General features: G+C 38.6%; 1 protein-coding gene across 1 annotated transcript in view; it reads left to right on the plus strand.

Moving 5' to 3' along the window:
- The window catches only part of LOC129078361 (ras-related GTP-binding protein A-like), a 29,007-nt gene extending 16,743 nt beyond the window's left edge, over window positions 1–12,264 (plus strand). Inside the window, 1 exon segment of the mRNA XM_054583215.1 lies at window positions 11,607–12,264. Coding sequence (XP_054439190.1) covers window positions 11,607–12,264 — 658 coding nt within the window.
- Window positions 12,265–12,881: the final 617 nt, after the last annotated feature.

Raw genomic sequence — 12,881 nt, forward strand, 5'->3', positions numbered from 1 at the left:
CTCATTGTGGTTTCAATTTACACTTCTCTGGTAATTAGTGATGTTGAGCAATTTTTCCATACGTCTTTTGGCTACATGTATATCCTCTTTGGAGATGTGTCTGTTCAGGATCTGTGCCTATTATTTTAACTGAATTGTTTGTCTTCTTGACATGGAGTTATATAAGTTATTTATATATTTTGGAGATTAATCTCTTATTAGATGTATCATTGGTGAATATGTTCTCCCATAGAGTGGTTTCCCTTTCCCTTTTATTTATTTATTTAGTCATTAATTAATTTATTTATTTTGCTGAATACACATATTTTAAGTGCTTATTATTTTTGGTCATTACGTAGCTTTCAAAAAATACCTTTATACAAGCAACTTAAATGAAACCCTTAGAGTTAGCCATGAATAATATACCTTTATTACATTAACAATTATTTTCTTTTGCAACAAAAACATTTTGAAAATCACTGTTTGTGTGTGTGTGTGTGAAAAGCACTTCACGAATATTAGGTCATTAATAAAACTAATCCTATAAGAAAAATAAGTGAAAATTAAAAAAAAATAGATTTGATCACTTCTTATAAACACACATACCTTAGACATGGTGAAATAGACACACATTTTAATTTTTAAAAATTATTATTGCTAATTCATTTGTTAGATTGTTTGGAGTAGCATTTGTGTCTATAGATTGCTATAATAATGGCAAATAAATGGTTTTATTCAAAGCTCAACTTGGAAACATCAGAAGCTCAGATGATACTTACATAGCTAGAGTTTTAATTAAGAGAATGTCCTAAATATGTTGATGTTATATTTTAATAATGAGTTTAATTGCACAATTTTTTAAGGTTTCAATGTGTTTACTGGAAACATTACCTTCATGTTTTCTATAGATTTTTTAATATGTGTATGACATTGTTAGAAATATAATAAGAAATTACTTTTTAGAACAGGCATTCTTTGACCCTTTTATAAGCAATAAGGGCAGTGAGATCTGAGAATTCCACTGAACAGTTTTATAGCAATAGACAAAGTAGTTTCATTACCACAGGCTCAGTTTTCTCCTGTGAGTCTTAGGCTATTCCTTTACTGTCCTTATTGCAGACAATTCGTTATTTTAACTGTTTTTTCTCTGAAGTTACATTGTTTCATTGAGATCCTTGGTCTGTCTTGAATCTCAGGGCTCTCTTTACCCTAAAAGCCATTTGGATGGTTCTGTAAGATAGGAATTACAAAATCAATTTGAAAACAAAACAAAAAAATTAGTGTGGTATGTGGAATAAATGTTACTTTGAGTTGAAATACCCTCCCCCAAAGGGCAAGAAGTAATATAGTCCAAATAATATGTTGTTGGTAGATCTTAAATAAGTTCTATCCTCTCATGGGTTCAGAGGTAAATTGCTTCTGCTTGAAGAGAGCCAAGCTTCTTGGCCCAGTGTCATAAGGATGAGCTTTTGTCTAGAAGGATCTTTGTACAAATATTGGTATTTTTACTGAGTATCTGGTTTATTTGTTTTAATAAAACACATACGTTTTTTCAGTGTTTCACAAGTTTGACATTGTGGTCAGATTTTCTCTTGCTCAAGCATCTTGCCCAAGGCAAACAGCATCATTTTTGGTGACATCTTGTTTTACATTATGAATTGCATCTGAAGTCTGAGAAAGGCAAACATTTCATGGTGAGGAGCCTGACAACAGACTCTTTCTGGAAGATGAATTATCCTTAATGTACTTTGTGCCCTTTTAGTAATTCTCATTATGACCTGGAATTGTTTTCAAATTTCAATTTCTTCAGATATGAATTTCAACAGAATGTTATTTAGTAGAAGCAGATTCTAAATATAAACTGAAACCCACCCCTTCCTTGGTAGAAATGTTGAAAAAGTATGGGTTATGAGCTATTGTACACATTTTAAAACCCGTGCGTTTTAATTTTCTTACTTAAAACATAATCACATTGACTGACATCATCATCAATGTGTCTGATGCTATTTCTGATGATCTATGACTCTCTGGTTACATTATCAAGCAAGTAAATCTGTTTTTTATAAAACATTCATGATAGTTTTCTTAAGAAGTGTTAGAAAGTAAAAACTTTTGTTTCCTGCAAAGAATGATTCCCTTTTTTATTTACTTAATTTTTATTTCCTAAAATTTTTGGTCTGAAAAATTTTTATAATGAAAATGACTCTAAAGGACAATATAATAAACAGTAATGTTCCCACCACTGCAGGGTTTATCTTACATATTTTGTTAAATTGTTTCCTGCTATTTTTGAAAACAGAAGACAAAAACCTAAATTACAACAAGTAGAGTTGTTGAAGTTCTCTTTACTCACTCTTCTTAGTTCTCCCTTCCCTTCAAAAGGAAAGTACTATAAAAAATTTCATGTATATTTTTCTAACCCACAATTTCTATGTTTATAAACTGATACCATTTTCATTTAAAAATATATACATTTTATAAACTTTATTATTTTGAATATGCATTTTCTTTTCACATGCCCTTATTTTGGAGAACTAGCCACATTAATATATAAAGATGTAGTTCATTCTTGTGAATCCTTGAATGTTATTTTATTTGAATATTATTACTGACAAATATTTAGACTCATTCCTGACTTTTACAATAAAAATAATGGTGCAACAAATACCCTTATAATTATCTTCCTACAACACTTGAAAGAAATTTTGAGATATGGGTAGAGTAAATATTTAATTATATTACCATGAATTTTAGTTTCTTTGCAGCTTTATATTTTAAAACATCTTTCTCAGTTAAGAATTATTTTTAGCCCTGACTGGTGTGGCTCAGTGGATTGAGTGCCAGCCTGCGAACGAAAGGGTCACTGGTTTCAATGCCCAGTGGGTTGCAGGCCAGGTCTCCGGTAACAAGTGTACAAGAGGCAACCATACATTGATGTTCCTCTCCCTCTCTTTCTCCCTTCCTTTCCCTCTCTCAAAAATAAATAAATTTATTTATTTAAAATTTATACAAAAATTTAACAAAAATTTAAAAAAGATTTGTTTTTGTTTAATTAAGTATATTGCAGTCAATTGTTTCTTCAATTTCTTAAGAACTTTAAGGTTACTTAACAATTTATTTACTTATTAATATTTTGCTAAAATGGGGTTTATTTATTCCTTATCAAAGAATGTAATGGAATCTCTTTATGTTTGCTAGCAATAGCAATATTTTATTTATTTTTAAAGATGTTAGTGCATTATGTGTGCCATTTAATTATTGATTCACAACCAAATACAAAACAAAATCTAAAAATAGAAGATGGGTACCGATGGGAAAGATGGCGGAGGAGTGAAAGGGAGTCACGCTGACCTCTTCCCAAAACCAAACTGGAATTGCAACTAAATAATGGAGTAATCACCTGGAAAGCAGTGGAGCGATAGTGGGAGAGGAGCCTTGGTGCCGCGGACAGTGGATTCAACTCTCACACATCCCAACGGGTGAGAATTGCGGTGGAGGCTCGAGAGGGTGGTCTGGGTGCGCACGGGCACCAGCACCAGAGGGACATTGAAACGGCCAGTTAGCGTCCCCCCGAGAAGAACGGGGTCTGAATCATAAACAGGAACCCCTAAACTACAGCAGCTAAAGCCGAGAAAATACAGACAAAACGCAACCCCAAAAAGATTAGGGGCGCTCTCTGCCAGAGACAGGTGGCTGGGGATGCAAAAAGACATTTACAGGGCCAACGCAAAAGTTGCAGCGGCAGCCACCCTCCTTGATCGCTGGGTACAGGCGGCAGCAGGGTGGGCTGGTGCCTGGGAAAAGACCGGTGAGGAAAACTTTGTGAAGAGAACTGACACTGCGGCCGGTGGAGCCCAGGTGATAACGCACCTCCCACTCTGCAGCTACCATCTCGCTCAGGCATAAGGGAATCAATTAACCTGCCTTTTGTGCGCTCCGCACACAGCTTGTAGCGTGTCAGCTACCGGGCTGAGTGCAGACTGGCTGGGAGAGCCTTGAAGAGAGACTGGAGACGGAGGCGTTGGGGAAAGAATGGGAGGAGGAACAGGGGAGTTCCGACTCCCTCCCCGTTCGGTAGTCTCCATTGTGGGCTGGAAAGGCACGACCCCAAAGAGGCAGAAGCGGGGCGCGCATGAACCAGACTGCCTGCGATTGAAACGCAGTCCGCACAGGGGTTGGATCCTCCGCCGAAGGGGTCACAGAACTGCCCAGAGGCCCCTGAGGGGAGACTAGAAACTGAGGTGTTGGGGAAAGAACGGGAGGAGGAACCGGGGAGTCCCGACTCCTTCTCCTTGCCTTAGTCTCCATTGCGAGGGAAGAGGCCACACCCCCAAAGAGCCAAAAGCCGAAAAGCAAACATAGACACCCCCAAAACACCGAGAGCAGGCGTGCACACTTGCGCCAAGTGACTGGCGAGGGTTGGCGAGCGTGTGTGTGACCCACGCGGGCTGGCGAACGCTTGCACCTGCCGGCAAGGCCTCACACAGACTGGCACCCATACGGCCTGCGAGGGATTGCACAGAGGGGCAAGGGCAGGCATAATTTGACCTACCCGCCGCGATTGCGGAGCGGCCCACAAAATAAGTAGAGCTGCCCAGAGTCCCTGGAGGAGAGACCAGAAACAGGATTAACCGGAGAGTCCTAGAGCTGATTTCCTCCCATTTCCGTAGTCCCCATTTGGCGAGGGCAAGCAACGTACCCAAAGAGCCAAAAACGGGGAAAACACACAATAGAAGACCCTAAACTGACCAGTGCCGTGAAGCTCGCGTGCCAGGGAGGCCAGATGAGCACGGGAGGTCGCGAATAAGCCCCCTGGTCTGGGGCAAACACATGCGAGCCCAGGCAGGTGGGGGACCCTGCCGCGCTGGGAACGCGCTCAAGGAGCTTTCGTGAGAGAACAGAGAGATCCCAAAAAATAGCCCAGCCCTGACCGAAGGGGTCACAGAGTTGCTCCAAGCAGAAGTCAGACACAGGCATTAGACTCCTGAAAGGCTCAAACAAACAACCCAAGGCCCTATAGGGTCAACAACTGACATCATCAGAGGCAAGCCCAGAAAGAAAAGTAAAAGACAAAAATACTTAACAGACTCTCACAAAAATGGGAAGAAAAAGAAGTTCCCCCCAAATGAGTGGAAAAGGGGACTCCCCACAGAGAGAGCTCAATGAAATAGAAGCAAGGGAACTATCAGATATGGAATTTAAAACAATGGTTCTAAGGAAGCTCAATGAGCTCAGCCAGCTCAAAGATAACTATGAGAAACTGCAGAGAAACTATCAGGATCTTACAGCAAAATATATCAGCCTGGAAAAGGACATAGAAACTATCAAGAAGACACAAGAGGATATGAAGAATATCATTTCTGAATTGAAGAACACAGTAGAAGGAATCCAAAGCAGGCTGGATGAAGCCGAGGATCGAATCAGTGAGATGGAGGACAAGGTAGAAAAAAGCTCCCAGAAAGAACAAGAAATGGAAAAACGGCTCAAAAAGAATGAAGAGGCATTTAGGGAAATGCAGGACAACCTGAAACGCAATAATATCCATATAATAGGGATACCAGAAGGAGAAGAAGAGGAGCAAGGAATAGAGAACCTCCTCTAAAAAGTAATGATGGAAAATTTCCCTAATTTGAGGAGAGAAAGGCTCTCATGGATCCAGGAGGCACAGAGGACCCCACTCAAGAAGGACCCAAGGAGGTCCACTCCAAGACACATCATCATTAAAATGGCAAATATCAAAGACAAAGAGAATCCTCAAGGCAGCAAGGGAGAAGGAGAAAGTAACATACAAGGGGGCCCCGATACGCCTAGGAGCTGACTTCTCAACAGAAACACTACAAGCCAGAAGGGAATGGCAACAAATATTCCAAGCCATGAAAAGCAAGGGCCTACAGCCAAGGCTGCTCTACCCAGCAAGGCTCTCCATTAAAATACAAGGGGAAATACGGAGTTTCCCAGACAAAAGAAAGCTAAAAGAATACATCTCTACCAAACCAGCACTCCAAGATATGCTAAGGGGACTGGTTTAAGCAGATGAAGGAAAAGAATGAGACAGAGAGGAACACAAGTACAAAGAGAAAAGATGAGTAAGTTTCTATCAGTAATATCTCTCAATGTGAATGGACTAAATGCCCCAATCAAAAGACACAGGGTAGCTGAATGGATAAGAAAACATGACCCACACATATGCTGCCTAAAAGAGACCCACCTCAGAGCAAAAGACCTACACAGATTGAAAGTAAAGGGATGGAAAACAATATTCCAAGCAAATGGACATGAGAAAAAGGCTGGCGTTGCCATACTTGTATCAGACAAAGTAGATTTCAAAGCAAAGGCCATAAAGAGAGACCCAGAGGGGCACTTTATCATACTTAAAGGAAGAATCTATCAAGAAGACATCAACATTGTAAACTTATGTGCTCCCAATATAGGAGCCCCCAAGTTTATAAGGAAATTGTTGGATGACTTCAAAAAAGATATAGACAGCAACACACTGATAGTAGGGCATTTCAACACCCCACTGTCCAAAATGGACAGATCTTCCAAACAAAACATTAATAAACATATCGTGGCGCTGAATGACACACTGAATCAAAGAGACTTAACTGACATATATAGAACCTTACATCCCAAAGAAGAAAAATACACATTCTTTTCAAATGCTCATGGCAGTTTTTCAAAGAGAGACCACATGATAGGACACAAAGCAAGCCTCAGTAAATTCAGGAAAATTGAAATAATACCAAACTTTTTCTCAGACCACAAGGCCTTTAAACTCGAAATCAACCTCAAAGAGAAACTTCAAAAACTTGCAAACTCATGGAGACTGAACAGTACACTATTAAACAATGAATGGGTCAATAATGAGATAAGAGAAGAAATCAAAAAATTTCTGGAAACAAATGAAAATGAACAGACAACTGTCCAAAACCTATGGGACACAGCAAAGGCGGTCCTGAGAGGGAAGTTCATAGCAATACAGGCTTACCTTAAAAAGATAGAAACATTTCAAATAAACGACCTAACACTACAACTTCAAGAACTGGAGAAACAGCAACAAATAAATCCCAGAGCAAGTAGAAGGAAGGAAATAGTCAAGATTAGAGCAGAACTGAATGACATAGAGACAAAAAGAACAATTCAGAGGATCAACCAATCCAGAAGCTGGTTCTTTGAAAAGATTCATAAAGTTGACAAGCCTTTAAGTAGACTCATGAAGACAAAAAGGGAGAGGACCCAAATTAATATTATCAGAAATGAAAGAGGAGAAATAACAACGGATACCACAGAAATACAAATGATCATCAGAAACTATTATGAACAATTATATGCCAAGAAATTTGAAAATCTTGATGAAATGGACAAATTTTTAGAAAAGTATAATCTTCCAACACTGAAGGAGGAAGAAACAGAAAGCTTGAACAGACCGATAACAGCTGGGGAAATTGAAACAGTCATCAAGAAACTCCCAGCACACAAAAGCCCAGGGCCAGACGGTTTCCCAGGAGAATTTTACAAAACATTTAAGGAAGAGCTAACCCCTGTCCTTCTCAGACTATTCCAAAAAATCCAAGAGGAGGGAAGACTCCCAGACTCCTTCTATGAGGCCAGCATCACCCTGATCCCAAAACCAGATAAAGACCCTACAAAGAAAGAAAACTACAGGCCAATTTCGCTGATGAACATAGATGCTGAAATCCTCAACAAAATATTGGCAAACCGCATCCAGCAATACATTCAAAAGATTATCCATCACGATCAAGTGGGATTCATCCCAGGGATGCAGGGATGGTTCAATATACGCATTCAGTAAACGTGATACACCACATAAATCAAAGAAAAGACAAAAACCACATGATCATCTCGATAGATGCAGAAAAAGCATTTGACAAGGTACAGCACCCATTTATGATCAAAACACTCAGCAAAAGGGGAATCAATGGGGCATTCCTCAACATAATAAAGGCCATATATGAAAAACCTACAGCCAACATCAAACTCAATGGGCAAAAACTGAAAGCTTTCCCACTACGATCGGGAACACACCAAGGATGTCCACTCTCACCGCTTCTTTTCAACATCGTATTGGAAGTCCTAGCCACAGCGGTCAGACAAGAGAAAGAGATAAAAGGCATCCAAATAGGAAAGGAGGAAGTAAAACTATCATTGTTTGCAGATGACATGATAGTGTACATAGAGAACCCTGTAGACTCTACCAAAAAACTCCTCAACCTAATAAGTGAATTTGGCATAACAGCAGGATACAAAGTCAACATTCAGAAATCAAAGGCGTTTTTGTACACCAGCAATGCAATAGAAGAAGAAGAAATCAGGAAAAATATACCATTCGATATAGCACGAAAAAAAGATAAAGTACCTAGGGATAAATTTAACCAAAGACACAAAAGACCTGTATGCAGAAAACTATACAACATTGAAAAAAGAAATTAAGGAAGACACAAATAAATGGAAGCATATACCGTGCACATGGATTGGAAGAATTAATATCCTTAAAATGTCCATACTACCAAAAGCAATTTATAGATTCAACGCAATCCCTATTAAGATACCAGTGACGTATTTCACAGAAATAGAACAGAGATTTCAAGAATTTATACGGAACCATAAACGACCTCGAATATCCGCAGCAATTTTGAGAAAGAAACACAAAGTAGGAGGGATCACAGTACCGGACATCAAACTCTACTACAAAGCCACTATACTCAAAACAATCTGGTACTGGCACAAGAACAGACCCATAGACCAGTGGAACAGAATAGAAAGCCCAGAAATAAGCCCAGGTCTCTATGGACATCTAATATTCGACAAAGGGGGCAGAAGCATAAAATGGAGCAATAACAGCCTCTTCAACAAATGGTGTTGGGAGAGCTGGATGGCTACATGCAAAAAATTGAAATTGGATCATCAGCTGACACCATACACAAAAATAAACTCAAGATGGATAAAAGACTTAAATATAAGTCTCGACACCATCAAAGTCCTAGAGGAGAACATTGGCAGGAAACTCTCAGATATCCCACGCAGCAATTTTTTCACTGATATGTCTCCTAAAGCAAGGGACATAAAGGAAAGAATAAACAAGTGGGACCTCATCAAAATAACAAGCTTCTGCACGGCTAAAGAAAACATCAGCAAAATGAAAAGGGAGCCAACCATTTGGGAAAATATATTTGTTAATGATACATCAGATAGAGGTTTGATCTCCAAGATATACAAAGAACTCACTTGACTCCACTCCAAGAAGACAAACGATCCAATCAAAAAATGGGCAAAGGACCTGGGCAGATGCTTTTCTAAGGAGGAGATACAGAGGGCCCAGAGGCATTTGAAAGGATGCTCTGCATCACTAGCCATCAGAGAAATCCAGATCAAAACCACCATGAGGTACCACCTCACACCGGTCAGAATGGCCAACATAAATAGATCCACAAACAACAGGTCCTGGCGAGGCTGTGGAGAAAAGGGAACCCTAGTCCACTGTTGGTGGGAATGCATACTGGTGCAGCCACTATGGAAAGCAGTGTGGAATTTCCTCAGAAAGCTGAAAATGGAACTGCCTTTTGATCCAGCGATTCCCCTGCTGGGACTATACCCTGAGAACACCAAAACGCCAATACAAAAGAACCTATGCACCCCAATATTCATAGCAGCACAATTTACAATAGCCAAGTGTTGGAAGCAACCTAAATGCCCATCAGTAGATGACTGGATCAGAAAATGATGGTACATATACACAATGGAATACTACGCAGCAGAAAGAAAAAAAGAAGTACTAAACTTTGCGACAGCATGGATGGAACTGGAGAGCATCATGCTAAGCGAAATAAGCCAGGGGGTGAAAGACAAATACCATATGATCTCACCTATAAGCGGAACCTAACCAACAATGCAAAGAAGCAAGGAAAATACGACCAGCAACACTGAAAGGAAAAGAAATCAACAGAGACAAGAGGGAAGAGGGGGGCAGGGAAAGGGAAGGGAAGGGGAAAGTCAAGGAACATATAGCAAGGACTCATGGACAAAACCAAAGGGGAAGAGCTGAGGGAGGGAAGGTGGGAAGGGGCAAGGGAAAGAGGTGGGGGGAAGGCAGAGACAAATGTATTTAAAAAGTAAATAAATTAATTAAAAAAAAAAGAAAACTTAATAAAAAAAATAAAAGATATGTACCTTTAAAAAAAAAGAAAAATAAAAATAGAAGATGGCCCATTATATTTTCTCTATCAAGTATTTCAAAAATTAATTATTCTAAGAAAAGCAATGACATAAAATCCCATATCTTAATAATTGTTTTAAGTAAGTGAGCTAAGCAACATTTCTCAAAAATTGATAAGTTCTTCAACTCAAATCATTGTTTTTATACCTCATTAATGTAGAGATGGAGAGTGTAGATGAACAGTTGAGCAATGTGGTAGTATAAGGATAAACAGTGGATACTCCATAGACTACTCCAGTTCTTTTTCACAAATTTTAATATCGGCCCTAATTAAACATGCATCATGTTCGTGCCTGAATAAGTGCACACATATACACAGACAGAAAGGGCAGATAGGAACCAATTAGGAAACACATCACTTAAAATTCTTTTGTTTTTCTTAAAGTATGGTCACATAAAATCTGTAAAAGAATTGTACTGAAATACAAACCTAAAATATATGTAATATTGAAAGTTTTATTCAGTGAGACTCTCATTCCATTCAGAATTGAAGAGTTAGAAAATAACAGATATTGTTTCACTTGTTCTCCTCAGAGAATACCTCACAGATTATTATTTCTTCTCTATGGAATATAGATCTATAGATCTTGTGGGAAACTTCTGAGTGAACATGACTTCTGGATATTAATCAATACAAGATAATTTCAATCAGTTTTTTTATTTTTAATTTTAAAATCATGTTTATTCTGTTCAGTTGTATCAATTTTTTCCCCTTTGCCCTCCTTCACCCACCCCATCCTGCCCCCCCCCACCCCACAATCAATCCCCACTCTATTGTCCATGTCCACAGGTCATTCATACATGTTCTTTGTTTATTCCTTTCTCCTTCTTTCCACCATTGTTCTCCTTTGCCATCCCTTCTGGTCACTTTCAGTCTGCTCCATGTTTCCATGACTGTGGTTTATTTTGTTCATTATTTTTTTGAATAGATTCCACTTATAGATGAGATCATGGTATCTGTCGTTCACCGACTGGATTATTTCACTTACCATAACATTCTCCAGTTCCATCCATGTTGTTGTAAAAGATAAGAGTTCCTTCTTTTTTAAAAAAAAATGCAGGTTGATTTTTATTTATTTATTATTGTTAAATATCAAAATCCATTGCCAAATATTAAAAAATTTAAATCAATTATAAAGTCTCAGCAATTAAAACAACATGATACCAGCACAGAAATAATCAAGTAGATCAATGAAATAAATTGAGCATTCTTGGTCCTCTCATGTTGTTGCTGCTCTGGGCAGTGCTGCCTGAGGAAGATGGCTGCTGCTGCATGGGGGATGAGTCAGCACTGGGATCCCGCCAGCCACTCTCTCAGTTCTCTTCCCAGGGCTTCCATCCCTAGTCTCTCCTCAGGTGTCTCTGGCCCACTCTGCTCCCACCTTTGCCGGAGACCAGGACAGGACAACTTCAAGGAAAATTATTTCACTAGCCAACATGACAACATCTTCCAAAATGTGGAGGTTCTGATTTATGTCTTTGATGTGGAGAGCCACAAATTGGAAAAGGACATGCACTACTATCAATCATGCCTGGAGGCCATTCTTCAGAATTCTCCAGATGCCAAAATCTTTTGCTTGGTGCACAAAATGGATCTGGTATAGGAAAATCAACAGGACTTGGCTTGTTCCAGCATTGTTTATCAGTTGATTCTCAATGCTCAGCAACTGGAAATGAACCTAAGGAATTTTGCTGAAATTATCAAGGATGATGAAGTGCTTCTATTTGAGACAGCTAATTATCTGGTGATTTCTCACTATCAATGTAAAGAGTAGCATGATGCCCAGAGATCTGAGAAAATCATCAACATTATTAAGCAGTTTAAGATGAGCTGCAGCAAGCTAGCTGCCTCTTTCCAGAGCATGGAAGTCAGGAACTCTAACTTTGCTGCTTTCATTGATATCTTTACATCCAACACTTGTGTGATGGTTTTGATTTCTGATCCATCCATTCCTTCTGCAGCTACTCTGACCAACATACACAATGCCAGGAAACACTTTGAAAAACTGGAAAGAGTAGATGGACCAAAGCAATGTCTTCTCATGCGCTGAACATCGCCAAATATTGTTTCAGAAAAAAAAATTGAAATGTTGTTTCTTAATCTTAATGTCATATTAGTGTATGTAGGCTCTGAAATGTTGTGATGCTTACTACTTATTTATTTCATCCTTACAATCCCCAATCTTAATGTTTAATCTTGAATGTTATTTACTCAATTATCCAGTGAGAAATTAGATGAGCTGTCCATAAAGTTGGTGTGATGTAAAAGTGGGTGATATGTGTAAGTGTTCTGATATTAAGGTTCTAATAGTGTGTTCTGATAACATGGTTCCTGTAATTGTGTGTGCCAAAGTCTCTTCCAACATTGTCTTATATTCCTTATAAGATAGTAACCTAGATTTTTGGAATACTACTGTTTTCTCAGCATGCAGTAAAAATAGTACTTAACTCCAACTGTAATTAAACTTTTGCACTTAGGGAAAAAATAAAAATAAAAAAAATAAATAAAGTGAGCATTCTAGACACAAACATATATATCTGTTGAACAATGTAATATATTATTAAACTTATATTTCAAATCAATGGGGGAAAATAAGGCATATTCAACAAATAACATGCATGGACAACTATTACTTGAAATAAAACAAATACAGAGCCCTATTTCACA

Source organism: Pteronotus mesoamericanus, unplaced genomic scaffold (genome assembly GCF_021234165.1).
Source record: "Pteronotus mesoamericanus isolate MK-2021 breed Mesoamerican mustached bat unplaced genomic scaffold, CSHL_Meso_final contig_73, whole genome shotgun sequence".
Taxonomy (NCBI): Eukaryota; Metazoa; Chordata; class Mammalia; order Chiroptera; family Mormoopidae; genus Pteronotus; species Pteronotus mesoamericanus.